The following is a 17,511-nucleotide window of genomic DNA, read 5'->3' as shown; positions in this document are numbered from 1 at the left end:
GCCTCACCAACATCCTAACCAGTTGAAAGAAAATTATGACTTCTCATTATGGAACTACTACGAATACCATCACAATACATCAAGGCTTAACTATGATTTAGTGTCTGGTTGTCAAGGTCTCAGCTCCCAATACAGAACAAGAAGAAGCTATCAAACATTTAAAAATGGAAAATAGAAATTCTGACTAGAAGCCATAGTGACAATATTCTGAGTTTTGGAAGCTCAGATTATCACCATCATGGCTAAGGGTATCATTGTTTAAAGGAGTAAAAGAAAAACACGAGCAATCAAATAGAATGCTGTTATTGCAGAAACACCACTCAGGTACTGTATAGCATAGTCATAACAGATTAACAAGCATCCCCTTTGAGTATGCAGCGAAAAAGAGTAACACTGTATATGTTTGGGACTATGTAAAATGTGTGAAGATTTATGATTTAGGAGCAGAGCATTTAAAATTCATTGCATATATTGCAATATCATGTGATTTACTACTAAGTACAGACAAGCTGAACCATTTCCATCACTGGTATTCACACCCAGTTACTGACAATTATAACGGAGCATTACTTAAGCAGTTAAAAATTATATATTTAAAGAAAATTTGAAATGTAACTCTAATCCAAATATTATAATATGGAATGGATAAATAGTCAGATGTGACTACAAGCTCCAATCCTACCATGAAGAAAATATCAAAATGTAGATGAAGCTGCGAGGAATAGAATTGTATCTTATAACTTTGATAAAGCATTAGGTTTACAGTGAACTAACCAGAAGTTGAATTTTTACGTGATTTTCCTTTTGTCTCTTGTCCATGGCTCAATGAAAACAACATATCAGGAATCTGAAACAAACAAGTTTCCTGGATATTATTAACCATTCACACAGATGTACATGACACTAATCTGTACTCGCTTATTTGTATCTAGAATTAAAATCACTGAAGGCAGATAAACAAAGCAATTAAGATAAAAATATGGCAGCAATGTTAGCAGAATAATTGAATGAACATTTTCAATGAATTAGTAAGTAGAAGTAATTGAATCTAAGGAGCGATTGTGTGTTCACCCAATAACCTTTGGCAACAAAAACAAATGAAATTACTTCACGTTCTTGAAACAGATTGCTATCATTTAAAATAACTTGCACTAATAGTTTGATCTTTGAGCATAATTATCCTGGGTGAACTCTCTACCCAGCATCTGTGCCTGTCAGCATTTATATTTTCCAGGTGTAGAACTCTCAGACCCCCATTCAGCATGCAGCAGCAGGCACCAAACAGCAAGTAGGCCTCAGGTAACATAGATGTAAGCCCAGCCCCAGAACCTCTCGACACTGTGACCACACGAGGCTCTTTGACAGCTATAGTCAACACTTCTTGATAGTCAAAAATTCAAAATAACTTTCTAAATAATGTTGCTTCTAATTGTTTTTACAGTTGCGTGGACCAACCATTGCTCTGAGCAGAAAATTTTTACACAGCCTGAAAACTGCATGGCATTTTAAATGTTATTTTTGTAATATGTATATCATGAATATTTCAAATAAAAACTGAAATAATAATTCAATAAAATAACTTATTTTACTTCACCGACTCATAAACTAAAATACATTAAATGCTTGCAAACTATTGAAAGCATTAAAAAGTACAGTACCCACCCTTTTAAACAAGGACAGTATTTAAATAAATCGTACTTCAAATGTACGCCAAATTTCCCTGGCAAAATGCATCAAGACTTCCTTTTCTCAAAGTTACTGTTTCACTTCTGGGTTCAATGGCAAGACCATCAGAGGGACAGGTAGCCAAATACACCATCATCACCATCATGAGGTTTTGCATTTCAGAGTTTGACAGCACACAGACAGAAATCAAAGAACTGCTGAAGAACAAATGTCTAACAGTCAATAGTTTACCCTTCAGAAATAATTAGCCAGCATTATGCAATCTATTATGCTTCAAGATATTCAGCTCAGGTTTGAAATATCACTACCTCTTTATTCATGAATGAGTCTTCAGCAGCCTCAATTCACAACATGAAGCATTTTGATGGTTTTACAAAATGTGAGGGTTGTTTTGATCATAAGTTATTTCTACTTTACAATGAACAATATTCTGTGTTATATTTGCCAGGTGCAGTATCTCCCTGCAGTACTATTGTGATTCTGGGCATAATTATACATATTGTGAGAAATGTTTTGCTTCTCAAATTAATAAATTAATAAATGCAAAATATGCAAATGGAGAATTTTCAAAACATTTACCTTTAGCTGTACTTTCAAAAATTTTCCTTGCATTTATAACATGGTAAAGTTGATTGAGATAACTGTAAATATTTTTAATTAGCATTTTTAAATCACAGAGTCAATCCATCATCACCTGTGAGACATCTACTTTCAAGGTCTGAAGTAACTACAAAACACACAAAGCTATTTTTAGTTTGGTTGTAGTTCCTTTGTAAACTTAGTCACTGAGATTAGTTATAGCTTAGGAGAATTGCAAGCCACTTGAAGTTTGATGTTTAATGTGGCACATCTGACCTCCTGCTCTGCTGAGCACAAAATCCAAATGTAGTTCACATCCAGATTCTCAGAATGCTGGATCTGGCCAGCACACAAAGTTGTGAGATCACATACTTTAAAAAAATATTGACAGTGCTAAAATGTCAAAGGCTAGTAGGATGTTTTTGGGGGTGTTCCAGGGTAGGGCTCCACTCTGGCCTTAAGTATGCTAAGTTATGTATCGTGCGATGACTCATGAGACTTCTCACAGCTTGGCTGTCCCTCCACTTTGGGAATTGGTTAGTCCAGTTGGGTAGACTTGGTAGGCAATCAGTTCAGGGAACAGAACAGATCCAGGACAATCTAGCAAATCAAAACAAAAATGTATCCATTTTTCTCCTTGTGCTCAAAACTTCCAGCTTGAAGATTAGAACCCCCATGTAAGTGGAGCTATGTCCTGTCCTTAAAAAGTAGAACAATCCTGCCCATTAGTGTCCGATCAAAACTGCCAGCAAATTAATAAAAGCAACCATTGACAGTGCTTTCATGTGGTAGTTACCAATAGCTAACCTTCAGGTTGTTTTTTTTTTCATTACACCTTGGCATAAACATAGACAAATCTGAATTCCAGAGAGTGAGGTTGCAGTAATTTCCCTTAACATCCAAAGTTCAAAGATCAAAGTTAAATTATTATCAAAGTACATAAATGTCAACAAAAACTGCCCTGAGATTGATTGTCATGTAGAAATTCGCAGTAAATACAAAAAGCACAATAGAATCAACGGAGAACTGTACACAACAAACATGGGCAAACAACCAGTATGCAAAAGACAAAATTGTGAAAGTACAAAAAAGGAAAAAACTAAATAAAATAAATAGCTGAATAAATATATACACATATATACTGAGACATGAGTTGTAGATTCTTGAAAGTGACTCTATAAGTTGTCGAATCAGTTCAGTGTTGGGGTGAGTGAAGTGATCCCCTCTAGTTCAAGAGCCAAATGGCTGAGGGGTAACAATTGCTTCTGAATCTGGTGTGTGGGACCTGAGGCTTCTGTACTTCCGTCCTGATGGCAGCAGTGAGAAGACAGCACCACCTAGATGGTGGGGATCTTTGATGATGGATGCTGATTTCCTACAACAGTGTTCCTTGTAGATGAGCTCATTCATGGGCAGCACTTTACCTGTGATGGACTGGGCCATATCTACCTTTCCATTCAAGGGTATTGGCGTTTCCATACCAGGCCATGATGTAACCAGCCAATAGAATCTATAGAAATTTGTCAAAGCTTTAGATGTCATCGCAAATCTTCACAAATTTCTGAGGAAGTAGAGGCACTGCCATGCCTTCTTTGTAATGGCACTCATGACAGATCCTCTGAAATAATAATGCTGAGGAATTTAAATTTGCTGATCCTCTCCACCTCTCATCCTCTAATGAGAACTGGCTCATGGACCTCCGGTTTCCTCCTCCTGCAGTCAATAATCAGCTTTTTGGTTTTGCTGACATTGTGTGATAGGTTGTTGCTGTGGCACCGTTCAGCCATATTTTCAAAGTCCCTCCTAGATGATGATTTGTCAGCATCCAACAACAGTGGTGTTGTCAAAAACTTAAATATGGTATTGGAGCTGTACTTAGCAAAACAGTCATAAGTGTTAAATGAGTAGAGCAGGGGACTAAGCACACAGCCTTGTTGTGCACCTATTTTGATGGTGATTATGGAGGCCATGTTGTTGCCAATCCGAAATGACTGAGGTCTGCAAGTGAGGAAATTGAGGATTTAGTTACACAAGGAGGTATTAAGGTCCAGGACATGGAGCTTATTAATTAGTTTTGAGGGAATGATAGCGTTAAATGCAGAACTGTAGCAATAAAGGGCATCCTGATGTATGCATCTTTACTATCCAAGTGTTTCAGGGTTGAGTGAACAGCCAATAAAATGGCATTTGCTGTTGACCTGCTGTGATAGTATGCAAACTAGAGAAGATCCAAGTCATTCCTCAGGGAGGAGTTGATATGATTCATTTTCAACCTTTCAAAGCACTTCATCACAGTGGATTTAAGTGTTACTGGACAATAGTCACTGAGGCAAGTTACCATGTTCTTCTTGAGCACTCGTTTACTTGAAGTCTATTTCAAGCAGGTATGTACCTTAGACTACTGAAACGAGAGGTTAAAGATATCAGTGAACACTCCAGCCAGATGATTAGCACAGGTCTTCAGTACTGCCTGGGCCATATGCTTTTCCTGGGTTCACGCTTTTGAAAGAAGCTCTCACTTTGGCCTCAGAGGGCCAAATCACAGGGCCATCCGGGTTCATGAGAGTTCAGTCAAAGCGAGCATAAAAGGCATTGAGCTTAACTGAGAGGAAAATCTTATTGTCACATATGTTGCTTGGTTTTACTTTGTTGGAGGTGATAGCATTCAACCCTTGCCACAACTGTCAAACATCCTTCTGTGATTCAAGTTTGGTCCGAAATTGCCACTTTGCATGTGAAATGGCTTTCCAGAAGTCGTATCTGGACCTCTTGCATTTTACTTGGTCACCAGATCTGAATGCCACAGATCTGGCCCTCAAGAGACCGTGGATCTCTTGGTTCATCCAGGGCTTGTGGTTTGGGAAGACACTAAATAATTTTACCAGGACACACTCGTCCACGAGTGACTTCATAAGCTCTATGACAACCATGGCATATTCATTCAGATCCTCTGATGATTCCTTGAATTTGGCCCTGTCCACTGACTCAAAGCAATCCAGTAGCACTCCTCTGCCCCAAAAGACCATGTCCTCACCCAGGAGCCTTGCTTTTTTAGCCTCAACCTGTCTGCAGATAGAAGGAAGACAGCCAGATAACCTGATTTTCCAAAATACGATCTAGGGATGGAACATTAGGCATTCCTTTTGGTAGTGTAGAGGTGGTCGAGTATGATTGGACCTCTGGTGCGATAGGTGATATATTGATGATAATAGGGCAGGAGTTTCTTCAAACAAGCCCAATTAAAATAATCTGGAAGGTTTCAGCTAGGCTATGTCTGATTTGCTAATTGTGACACATCAAGTGCTTGCTTCAGTCTGTGCTTGGCGTAGTGAAAACTGTGGTTAGGATCACAGAGAATTCTCACAGTAAGTAGAATGAACAGTATTTGAACATTAGGTGTTCCAGGTTGGGAGAACAAGAGTGCAACAAGACCACTTCGTCCGAGCACCACATAAGAGTTATTCATGAAACACAGACCCGCACCACTTGCCTTCTTCAAATCAGCATTCCAGTCCATCTGATAGATTGAGAACCCCTTAGTGGAGTGAGACAGAGAACAGACCAATCCCTCTTTTCCGTCTGATACAGCATTTTTGCCCTTAGGCCCTCAGTCTTGTTCTCTAGTGACTGTACATTTGCTAACAAGATGCTGGGTAGAGGAACTTTTATACCTCAACGTTTTAGTCTGACTTGGTGTCCTCCTTTCCTCTCTCTTGTCTGACCATGGTAATAGCAGATCTTCATCTGCTTAAAGGAGTTGCACCTGTATTCCTGGGAGTCAATTCCACAGAGTTCTTCAGGAAATCATAAAATCACTTGTTCATTGAGATAGTTCAGAAGTACACTACTTTTGAACTGCTTTGTGACCAGGTAGCACCTGACCATCTGTGGTGTCAAGAAATATGAGTATAATTGAGATCAATGGCAAAGAGAAAAGTGCCATTCATTTAAGTTATTTCTGTACAAATGGAGATGGTCAGAGCCATTGGAGATGAATCAATTAAGCCCAAGAAAATTGCTGCAGGGAGATGAGATACCTCCAGACAGTTTTGTAAATGCAAAAAAAACTTCATCAATGAAGAATTAGAATCTAACATTAAAAGCAAGTATAGTCATCCAAATCCCCATCATTAATGGCCTAGGAGTCACTCTTGACTAGAAATCTTAATTGGTCCACCATATAAATACAATGCTTTCAAAACCAAGCAAGAAGTTAGTACTCTACAGCAAGTGACTCAACCCACTCCTAAAGTACTTTGACACACCTACAATGGAATACTGGCTGAGGACAGTTCCATCAGCATTCAAGCAACTCAGTACCATTTAGAACAAAGCAACTTATTCATTTAGCACCTCACCCCTTACCCTAAACTGAGTTTGGCTGCAAGTTCTAACACCATTCTGAAATTCACTTACAGTAAAATCCCTGAAACTAAGAAGGGATTACCACTGAGCTATCACTAGTTTGCATGTTAGTGCATACAACTAAGAGCTTCGTTCCTGTAAAGCAAATCGCTTATTAAGATAATTGATTAGAAATCTACATGCTATCAATGCCCCACACAGTTAACGTATACTGTACAGTATATAATAGATATTGTTTTCAAGCAGGTTTGCACAGTCAAGAAAGAAATGTAAAATAAATTTTCTCATATAATTTCCCCCCCCAAAAGTCAATTATGTTGAAAAGATGCAGCAATATCTTCAGAGGAGCTATTGGCAGGGTAACTAGAATAAAAGAAATTACAATAATGCCATGTTCTTAAATATTCTTCACTTACTTTCTTCATGCTACTATTAGTCCATCCCTCCATCCATTGTACCGCACACTTCTTGTAAAAAGCTGGGTTACTTTCACAGTTAATTGTAAAATTGGAGTTAGTGCAATCCATAATAAGGACAACATGTAAATTTTGCTGAATTCCTATAAAACAAGGTGAACATTTTTGTTGACTTTTAAATAAAATTAATTACTATAACAAAAAAATTAGATAGAATTTATCTATATCACAATGCATTACTTAAAGAAAGACAAAAACAAGTGCAGCCTTAAGGTGACAAAAAATCTGAAGCTCCATGTCCATCAATCATTAAAGTGCCAAATACTAGTATAGAAAATAACATAGAAAGGATAATAAAATCCAGACATTTATATTGTGAGAGCTAAATTATAAAAAAGTCAGACTTGGTACAAAGCCCATCTTGTGGGCAGAGTAGATTTACCAAAACAACTCCGAGATGTGGAAAGGACAAACTACAGAGTTCAAGAGGATTCCATTCTTGAGAACTATTCATAACTTGAAATAGACAAATGTGTGGGAAAGAAACAGCTGTGATGGGAAAGAGAGCAACAATAGTGAAAAACAGCCCACTGCTGGCTGTACTATGTCCAAGTATGTGTGTTCATCTTTCCAGCTCTGCTCAGATCGTAAGTTGAGAGAAATATTTTACTGTTGTAGCATGGTCTAAAAATTAGAGCCAGCTCTTTCAAGAAGTAAGAAACATGTAAAGTGTAATTTGGAACCCTCACCCATAAAGGCAATTGATAGGCCAGTTGCTAACATTTAAATTGAGAATAGTGGATACTTATTACCCCTAAGTATTAAGGGACAATATAAAAAGCCAGATACCAGATTAGCCATGACCTAGCAGAACAGGCTTAGAACTAAATATTCTTCACTTATATGTTGGCTTTCTATGTTGATTGAATGACAGAACATACAGATTATCATGCAGTTCACAGCTTAAAGCCAAAGATCACAATATTTGGCTATGTGCACTCATGGGTTGAGCGCTACAACTATCAATTTGCTTCCAATGTTATTTATGTACATGCAAACCAAGCTATGTGCCAATTATTTTCTAAAGACCATTAATATCCATTACATAATGCCTGCAGAAAATAATAAAAGGCAGCTCTGGGCATCACTCAGAATGGACCACTGACTTAATCCATAGTCTAGGGAAAATACTCCATAATGCAACCAACATGAGATGTTCTACACAGCAGTAGCCATAGAAGGGAAACTCACCTGTGCTGCCCCTATATTATTTACAGGAATAAATTTCTGGAATGAAAAATAATCAAATTCAAAAATGCCAGAAATACTCAATAGATCGGGTAATGTGTACGGACACATTAGTTTTTAAGTCATTTTTTTTCTTTGAAATGAAACAACAAGAACATAAATAAATGCAAAATTATCAATAGCAAATTATGATGAAAGGAAATAAGTGCTTTGAAGATTAGAAGTCCTAATCATTTACTGAATACTTACACCGCTTAGAAAGGAAGAACAGATTTATTATTTTCTGACAAAGGGACTTGAAACTGAAACTTTGGTGCCTGAATAGCTGAATGATTCCAGGATTTTCTGTTTCATTTCAGACCTGCAATTTGATCCATTGAATGCAGATGCTGTTCAGTTGTAAGATGAAGACAAGGCAAAACACTATTCTTTATCTGGATCAGTGAAGAGTGAGGAGGGAGAGCTTAAATATGAGAAATAGAGCAATTCTGGATTAGAGCCCTACCTGCCATTGATGGAGAGTAAGCTACAGTTAATGAAAAGCAAAATATCTCAGAAGCACTGGTATGGAAGTTGTCATTCAGATATAATGATGGAGAAACTGGGTGAAGGGAATGGAGTGAAGTAGAAGGTATTGTCAAGTTGTGGTCAAAGATTTCATCAATAGTTAAGTAAATAAGCTTTGTTAGCATGAAGTAAGCTTTGGAGTAAACAAGCAAAAGTTACATGAATTGGGAACAAAGAAAATCTACAGATACTGGAAATCCAAGCAACACACACAAAATGCAGGAGAAACTCCAGCAGGACCTTTCAGGACCTGCTGAGGGGTTTCAGCCCGAAACGTCAACTGTACTCTTTTCCATAGATGCTGCCTGGCCTGCTGAGCTCTTCCAACATTTTGTGTGTGTTGTTTACACAAATTGGAATTCATGAACATTTCAAAATGTTTTACCTGCAACATAATCATTTTAATATCCTGTGGACATTCCAAATCAACTGCATTTTGTGGAAATGATGTAGACTAAACCAGAAATACATAAAAGTCGCCAACCTTGACAGGCATTAAATGTAGAGCTGCATTATAGATATCAAACAAATTCCCAGATTTCCAGATGATTTCACAAATTTCCACTGTGAAATTTGATAATATCGGTAGCTCATCCATACCACAATAGCTAAAGAAATGTGATACTGCTGTATTGATTTTAATTTTCCTTACTATAAGTGAAGTAATTAAAGATAGGTCCAAGGAATCCATCTTGTGAGGCTTGGTCTTTTAAAGGTGACAGGATTGGTTCCAGTTCTTCTGGTGTATAAAGGCCTGGCACTTCTCCTGATGTAAATGAAACAGATAAAAGCATTGATTTAGGCATCAATTCATTTTAAAAATGACATATCTACACAGTTGAAATGTAACTGCTGTGAGTTACATTTCTTAGGCAAAATTAAACAATATATGTTATTGAATGCTAAACAATATGTATATATGTACATATATATAGTGTCTTTCTTTGGATAACAGAAGCTATGATAGCTAATTTCACAATTCCAAAGCTAATTTTGACATATGCTCTGGTTGGGTGCCCCACAAGGCTGTGTACTCAGCCTCCTGCTGTACTCACTGTACATCCATGATTGTGCAGCCAAGTTTCTATCGAACTCAATATATAAGTTTGCTGATGACACCACAATTGTAGGCCATATCTCAGGTAATGATTAGTCTGAGTACAGAGAGGAAATTAAGAACCTGGTGGCATGGTGCGAAGACAATAACCTCTCCCTCAACGTCAGCAAGATGAAAGAATTGGTTGTTGACTTCAGAAGAAATAGCGGACCGCACGACCCCATTTACATTGGTGGTGCACAAATGGAACAGGTCAAAAGCTTTAAGTTCCTCCGGGTCAATATCACAAATGATCTGACTTGGTTCAACCAAGCAGAGTCCACTGCCAAGAAGGTCCACCAGCGCCTTTACTTCCTGAGAAAGCTAAAGAAATTTGGCCTGTCCTCTAAAACCCGCACTAATTTTTATAGATGCACTGTAGAAAGCATTGTTCTCGGGTGCATCACAACCTGGTATGGAAGTTGTCTTGTCCAAGACCGGAAGAAGCTGCAGAAGATCGTGAACACGGCACAGCACATCACACAAACCAACCTTCCATCCTTGAACTCACTTTACACCGCACGCTGTCGGAGCAGTGCTACCAGGATAATCAAGGACACGACCCACCCAGCCAACACACTTTTAGTCCCTCTTCCCTTCAGGAGAAGGCTCAGGAGCTTGAAGACTTGTACGGCCAGATTTGGGAACAGCTTCTTTCCAACTGTGATAAGACTGCTGAATGGATCCTGACCCAGATCTGGGCTGTACCCTCCAAATATCCGGACCTGCCTCTCGGTTTTTTGCACTACCTTACTTTACCTTTTCTATTTTCTATTTACGATTTATAATTTAAATTTTTATTATATTTACTATCGATTTGTACTCCAGGGAGCACGAAGCACAAAATCAAATATCACTGTGATGATTGTACACTCTAGTATCAATTGTTTGGTGACAATAAAGTATTTTTATAGTTTCTGAAGATAGGATTTTGAAAATTATTGCTTTGAATACTTGAACTTGAATTATTTTGAGCAAAAAGGAGAAGACAGAACACTAAATACAATAAAGAATCGTTGAAATATTTAAACTTCTAATTTTAAAATTAGTCAGGTCCTTTTTCAATGCAGAGGACAAACTTCATGGACAGCTAACGGTTTTACTTTGGAATAAGTCTAACAGGATAACCGAATCTTAAATCAAAGATGTTTATTCTCCCTCCCTCCCTCTCCCCATTTCCCACCCTCTCAGAGGTAATTGAATTTATTTAACATATCAAAGGATTCAAATAATCAAACGTTTTTGTCTTGGACAACAGATTTAATAAGATAAAAAGCTGGTTACTCATATTTTTCTCACATTCCCTTATGACATAGAAGGAATCCCTGCAGCCCATTAAGTCTCTTAAAGCCAGGACATCAACTCCATCTTTTAACCTTTCTTTTTAACTGATCTCTTACACACTGTCATTAATACCCCCACTGATTCTCCCACTGGCCACCAGGCTGCCCATAATTTTGACATAAAAGGAAATCATGGAACCAGTTAACCTAACAGCCAGCATGTCGTTGAATTGTGGGAAGAAACCAGAGCATCTGAAGAATGTCCATGCAAGCACAGGACAGACACCACCCAAGGTTAACATCAAATTCGGGTTGCTAGAGCTGTAAGGTAGCTGTGATACCCTACACTGAATCATTGAGAGAAACAAGCACAGTGTACATTCTGTTTTAAATGCGAAGAGTTTTATGCCAGAAGTGCTTGCACAAGGATATGTGATTTTCATGTTATTTTGATAAGCCATGTAACCTATATTGTAAGATCAATCAGTTTACAAACAACAGAAAAACTTACACTCAAAGGGTTCATTGACAACTAAGTGATTAAGTATTACTGGTGGTAGCCTTGAAAAAGAGGTTGAGGAACTTGTCTTGATTTTTTTTCCTGTGGCATATATTTTTAAACTGGTCAAATTATAATGTATAAATATAGTTATTTAGAGTATAAAAATGGCTAGAAGTAGAAACTGAAAGTCTATCTCTGTAGCAAATAGGACCAATTAACTTACACATATTAATCATTTAATAAATGAGGTATATTATATACAATATATATATGAGGTATATTAACTGTTTTCTCTGTTCTCTGCCTCTTATATGTTTCAAAATTATTTGAAATATTTGAAGGAAATTCAATTTGCAGTTTAATGCCAAATTACATAAAAGGTAAATAAAAAGTAAGGGAGTTCTGATTTCCTGGCCAATATTTGTAAAACAAGGTATTTTTACATTTTTCAAAAATATTTGTAATGTCTTACTGTGTCTACCTTCATTACAACACTGAGTCATGTCACCTGCAGAAATTCTCTGATGACTCAGCAATAGTTGGGTGTATAAGGGAGGACAGGAGAATGAATACAGGGCCTTGTTGAAGGACTTTGTCAAATGGTGCAAGCTGAATCATCTGCAGCTCAACATCAGGAAGACAAAGCAGATGGTGATGGACTTTAGGAAGACTAAGCCTGCACTGCTTTCTGTTACTGTTGATGGTAACCACCCCACCATGGATCTGGTGAGGACCTACAAGTACCTGGGGGTGCACCTGGATGACAGACTTGAGCAGAACTCCAACATGGAGGCTGTGTACAAGAAGGGCCAGAGTCACCTCTACTTCCTGAGGAGACTGAGGTCATTTGGAGTATGGAAGCCTCTGCTTCACATGTTAAACCAGTCTGTTGTCACCAGTACAACCTTCTATGTGGTGGTGTGCTGGGGCAATGGGATTAACATGGGTGATGCCAACAGGCTCAATACACTGATTCGAAAGGCTGGCTCTGTTATAGGAGTCAAACTGAACACACTGCAGGCTGTGGTAGAACAAAGGACCCTACAGAAAATCCTGGCAATTCTGGACAATGTTTACCCGCTACGTGCCACTCTGAGCAGAGGAGCACTTTTAGTTATCAATTAAGCCAACTGTGTTGCTCCAAAGAGCACTATCTAAGGTCATTCTTACCCTCACCCATTGGGCTCTACAATGAGACAAGTGATGACTCCCTTCTGTTAGACTGTTTGAGGTAACTTAGTTTTTATTCTTTCTTACTTCTCTTCTAATATTTGTATATCTGTGCACTTGTAATGCTACTGTGATACTGTAATTTCATTTGGGATCAATGAAGTATTGCTTGTTAGGGAAAATATTACAGCAGTGCTCAGGCAGGACAGATTAGAGGGCTTGTCTACTGTGTCCTTATGGGTGGAGCTGAGAAACAGGAAAGGTATGGCCACATTAGTGGGATTGTATTACAGACCACCCAATAGTCAACGAGACTTGGAAGAGCAGATCTGCAGAGAGAAAGCAGGCAACTGCAGGAAACATAAAGTTGTGATGGTAGGGGATTTTAATTTTCCATACATTGATTGGGACTCCCATACTGTTAGGGGTCTAGATGGTTTAGAGTTTGTAAAATGTGTTCAGGAAAGTTTTCTAAATCAATATATAGAGGGACCAACTAGAGGGGATGCAATATTGGATCTCCTGTTAGGTAACGAATTAGGGCAAGTGACAGAAGTCTGTGTAGGGGAGCACTTTGGTTCCAGTGAGCATAACACCATTAGTTTCAATTTGATCATGGACAAGGATAGATCTGGTCCTAGGGTTGAGGTTCTGAACTGGAAGAAGGCCAAATTTGAAGAAATGAGAAAGGATCTAAAAAGCGTGGATTGGGACAGGTTGTTCTCTGGCAAAGATGTGATTGGTAGGTGGGAAGCCTTCAAAGGGGAAATTTTGAGAGTGCAGAGTTTGTATGTTCCTGTCAGGATTAAAGGCAAATTGAACAGGAATAGGGAACCTTTGTTCTCAAGGGATATTGCAACTCTGATAAAGAAGAAGAGGGAGTTGTATGAAATGTATAGGAAACAGGGGGTAAATCAGGTGCTTGAGGAGTATAAGAAGTGCAAGAAAATACTTAAGAAAGAAATCAGGAGGGCTAAAAGAAGACATGAGGTTGCCTTGGCAGTCAAAGTGAAGGATAATCCAAAGAGCTTTTACAAGTATATTAAGAGCAAAAGGATTGTAAGGGATAAAATTGGTCCTCTTGAAGATCAGAGTGGTCGGCTTTGTGCGGAACCAAAGGAAATGGGGGAGATCTTAAATAGGTTTTTTGCGTCTGTATTTACTAGGAAGCTGGCATGAAATCTATGGAATTGAGGGAATCAAGTAGTGAGACCATGGAAACTGTACAGATTGAAATGGAGGAGGTGCTTGCTGTCTTGAGGAAAATTAAAGTGGATAAATCCCCGGGACCTGACAGAGTGTTCCCTCGGACCTTGAAGGAGACTGGTGTTGAAATTGCGGGGGCCCTGGCAGAAATATTTAAAATGTCGCTGTCTACGGGTGAAGTGCCGGAGGATTGGAGAGTGGCTCATGTTGTTCCGATGTTTAAAAAAGGATCAAAAAGTAATCCGGGAAATTATAGGCCGGTGAGTTTAACGTCAGTAGTAGGTAAGTTATTGGAGGGAGTACTAAGAGACAGAATCTACAAGCATTTGGATAGACGGGCTTATTAGGGAGAGTCAACATGGCTTTGTGCGTGGTAGGTCATGTTTGACCAATCTGTTGGAGTTTTTCGAGGAGGTTACCAGGAAAGTGGATGAAGGGAAGGCAGTGGCTATTGTCTACATGGACTTCAGTAAGGCCTTTGACAAGGTCCCGCATGGGAGGTTAGTTAGGAAAATTCAGTCACTAGGTATACATGGAGAGGTGGTAAATTGGATTAGACACTGGCTTGATGGAAGAAGCCAGAAAGTGGTGGTAGAGAATTGCTTCTCTGAGTGGAGGCCTGTGACTAGTGGTGTGCCACAGGGATCAGTGCTGGGTCCATTGTTATTTGTCGTCTATATCAATGATCTGGATGATAATGTGGTAAATTGGATCAGCAAGTTTGCTGATGATACAAAGATTGGAGGTGTAGTAGACAATGAAGAAGGTTTTCAGAGCCTGCAGAGGGACTTGGACCATCTGGAAAAATGGGCTGAAAAATGGCAGATGGAGTTTAATACTGACAAGTATGAGGTATTGCACGTTGGAAGGACAAACCAAGGTAGAACATACAGGGTTAATGGTAAGGCACTGAGGAGTGCAGTGGCACAGAGGGATCTGGGAATACAGATACAAAATTCCCTAAAAGTGGCGTCACAGGTAGATAGGGTCGTAAAGAGAGCTTTTGGTACATTGGCCTTTATTAATCGAAGTTTTGAGTATAAGAGCTGGAATGTTATGATGATGTTGTATAAGGCATTGGTGAGGCTGAATCTGGAGTATTGTGTTCAGTTTTGGTCACCAAATTACAGGAAGGATATAAATAAGGTTGAAAGAGTGCAGAGAAGGTTTACAAGGATGTTGCCGGGCCTTGAAAAACTCAGTTACAGAGAAAGGTTGAATAGGTTAGGACTTTATTCCCTGGAGCGTAGAAGAATGAGGGGAGATTTGATAGAGGTATATAAAATTATGATGGGTATAGATAGAGTGAATGCAAGCAGGCTTTTTCCACTGAGGCAAGGGGAGAAAAAAACCAGAGGACATGGGTTAAGGGTGAGGGGGGAAAAGTTTAAAGGGAACATTAGGTGGGGCTTCTTCACACATAGAGTGGTGGGAGTATGGAATGAGCTGCCAGACGAGGTGGTAAATGCGGGTTCTTTTTTAACATTTAAGAATAAATTGGACAGATACATGGATGGGAGGTGTATGGAGGGATATGGTCCGTGTGCAGGTCAGTGGGACTAGGCAGAAAATGGTTTGGCACAGCCAAGAAGGGCCAAAAGGCCTGTTTCTGTGCTGTAGTTTCTATGGTTCTATGGTTCTATCTATCTAATACATAAGATACCTAATAAAGTGGCCACTGAGTGTATGTTTGTGGTCTTCTGTGAATATATAGTACTTCAATGTTTGACAAGTTGTGCATTCAGAGATGCTCTTCTGCGCATCACTGTTGTAACTTGTGGTTATCTGAGTTACTGATGCCTTCCTGACACCTTGAATCAGTCTTGCCATTCTCCTCTGATGTCTCTCATTAGCAAGGTATTTTCACCCACAGAACCTCAGCTAACTGGATTTGTTTTGTTTTTCACACAATTATCCGTAAACTATAGAGACTGTTGTGAATGAAAATCCCAGATCAGCAGTTTCTGAAATACTCAAACCACCCTGTCTCAGCAGATCAAGCAGCACCCATGGAAGCAAAGGAACATAGAACATAGAATAGTACAGCACAGTACAGGCCCTTCGGCCGACAATGTTGTGCCAACCCTCAAACCTTGCCTCCCATATAAGCCCCCACCTTAAATTCCTCCACATACCCGTCTCGAAGTCTCTTAAACTTCACTAGTGCATTCCACGCACCAACCACTCTCTGAGTAAAAAACCTTCCGCTAATATCCCCCTTGAACTTCCCACCCCTTACCTTAAAGCCATGTCCTCTTGTATTGAGCAGTGGTGCCCTAGGGAAGAGGCGCTGGCTATCCACTCTATCTATTCCTCTTATTATCTTGTACACCTCTATCATGTCTCCTCTCATCCTCCTTCTCTCCAAAGAGTAAAGCCCTAGCTCCCTTAATCTCTAATCATAATGCATACTCTCTAAACCAGGCAGCATTCTGGTAAATCTCCTCTGTACCCTTTCCAGTGCTTCCACATCCTTCCTATAGTGAGGCGACCAGAACTGGACACAGAACTCCAAGAGTGGCCTAACCAGAGTTTTATAGAGCTGCATCATTACATCGCGACTCTTAAACTCTATCCCTCGACTTATGAAAGCTAGCACCCCATAAGCTTTCTTAACTACCCTATCCACCTGTGAGGCAACTTTCAGGGATCTGTGGACATGTACCCCCAGATCCCTCTGCTCCTCCACACTACCAAGTATCCGAAAGGAGTAAGTCAATGTTTCAAATTGAAGAAGCAGAATACCACATCACTGCTGTGTACATACATCTATTGATGCTTCTGGACACATCTTCAGTGATGTTCCTGGAATCATCGGGTGTTTCGGGTCTTTCAACATCATACACCCTCCTCCAGGTGACCCAGCCGGGGCTGATCAGACCCCAGCTTGTGTCCAGATGGCTAGCTACTTATGACTCCATGGCTCCCCTCTTTTGAGCCACAGCCACCTTGAGGCCCTCTCTGCTGCATCGGTGGTACTGCGGATGGCTCTCCTCTTCCTCTCTCCCTCGATGCCCAAAATGCTGAAGGCTCTAACTAAAGAACGGGCTACGAATCCCCTACAACCAAACTCCACTGGGAGACACCTCGCTCTCCATCCGGCCTGCTGACAGTTGCTGACCAGTCCTGCGTACTTGGAGAGCTTCCTTTCAAAGGCCTCTTCCAAGCTATCTTCCCATGGGACTGTCAGCTCCAGCAGCACCACTTGCTTAGTAGACTCAGACACTAGGACAATGTCTGGTCGCAGAGTGGTGGCTGCGATATGGTTTGGGAACTTCAGCTGCCCTTCGAGGTCCACCAACAACTGCCAGTCCCTTGAAGAGGTCAGAATACCTGCAGATGTTCTTTTGGGAGGTATTGGCTGCTCCCCAGCTCTGACAAAGGCAATGGTCT

General features: G+C 39.7%; 1 protein-coding gene across 5 annotated transcripts in view; it reads right to left on the bottom strand.

Annotated features, from left to right (window-relative positions):
* Positions 1 to 17,511, bottom strand: part of dync2h1 (dynein cytoplasmic 2 heavy chain 1) — a 493,185-nt gene that overhangs the window by 280,408 nt on the left and 195,266 nt on the right. For all 5 annotated transcript variants that reach the window (XM_063054085.1, XM_063054084.1, XM_063054086.1 and 2 more), the window contains 3 exons: positions 9,514 to 9,627; positions 7,047 to 7,189; positions 775 to 847 (listed from right to left, as the gene is read on the bottom strand). In XM_063054085.1, the coding sequence (XP_062910155.1) occupies positions 775 to 847; positions 7,047 to 7,189; positions 9,514 to 9,627 (330 nt within the window). The remainder of the gene's footprint in view (positions 1 to 774; positions 848 to 7,046; positions 7,190 to 9,513; positions 9,628 to 17,511) is intronic.

This window comes from Mobula hypostoma, chromosome 7 (genome assembly GCF_963921235.1).
Source record: "Mobula hypostoma chromosome 7, sMobHyp1.1, whole genome shotgun sequence".
In the NCBI taxonomy this organism is placed as follows: domain Eukaryota; kingdom Metazoa; phylum Chordata; class Chondrichthyes; order Myliobatiformes; family Myliobatidae; genus Mobula; species Mobula hypostoma.
The sequence above is the reverse complement of the archived record's forward strand: the minus strand, read 5'-3'. Positions and strand labels throughout refer to the sequence as shown.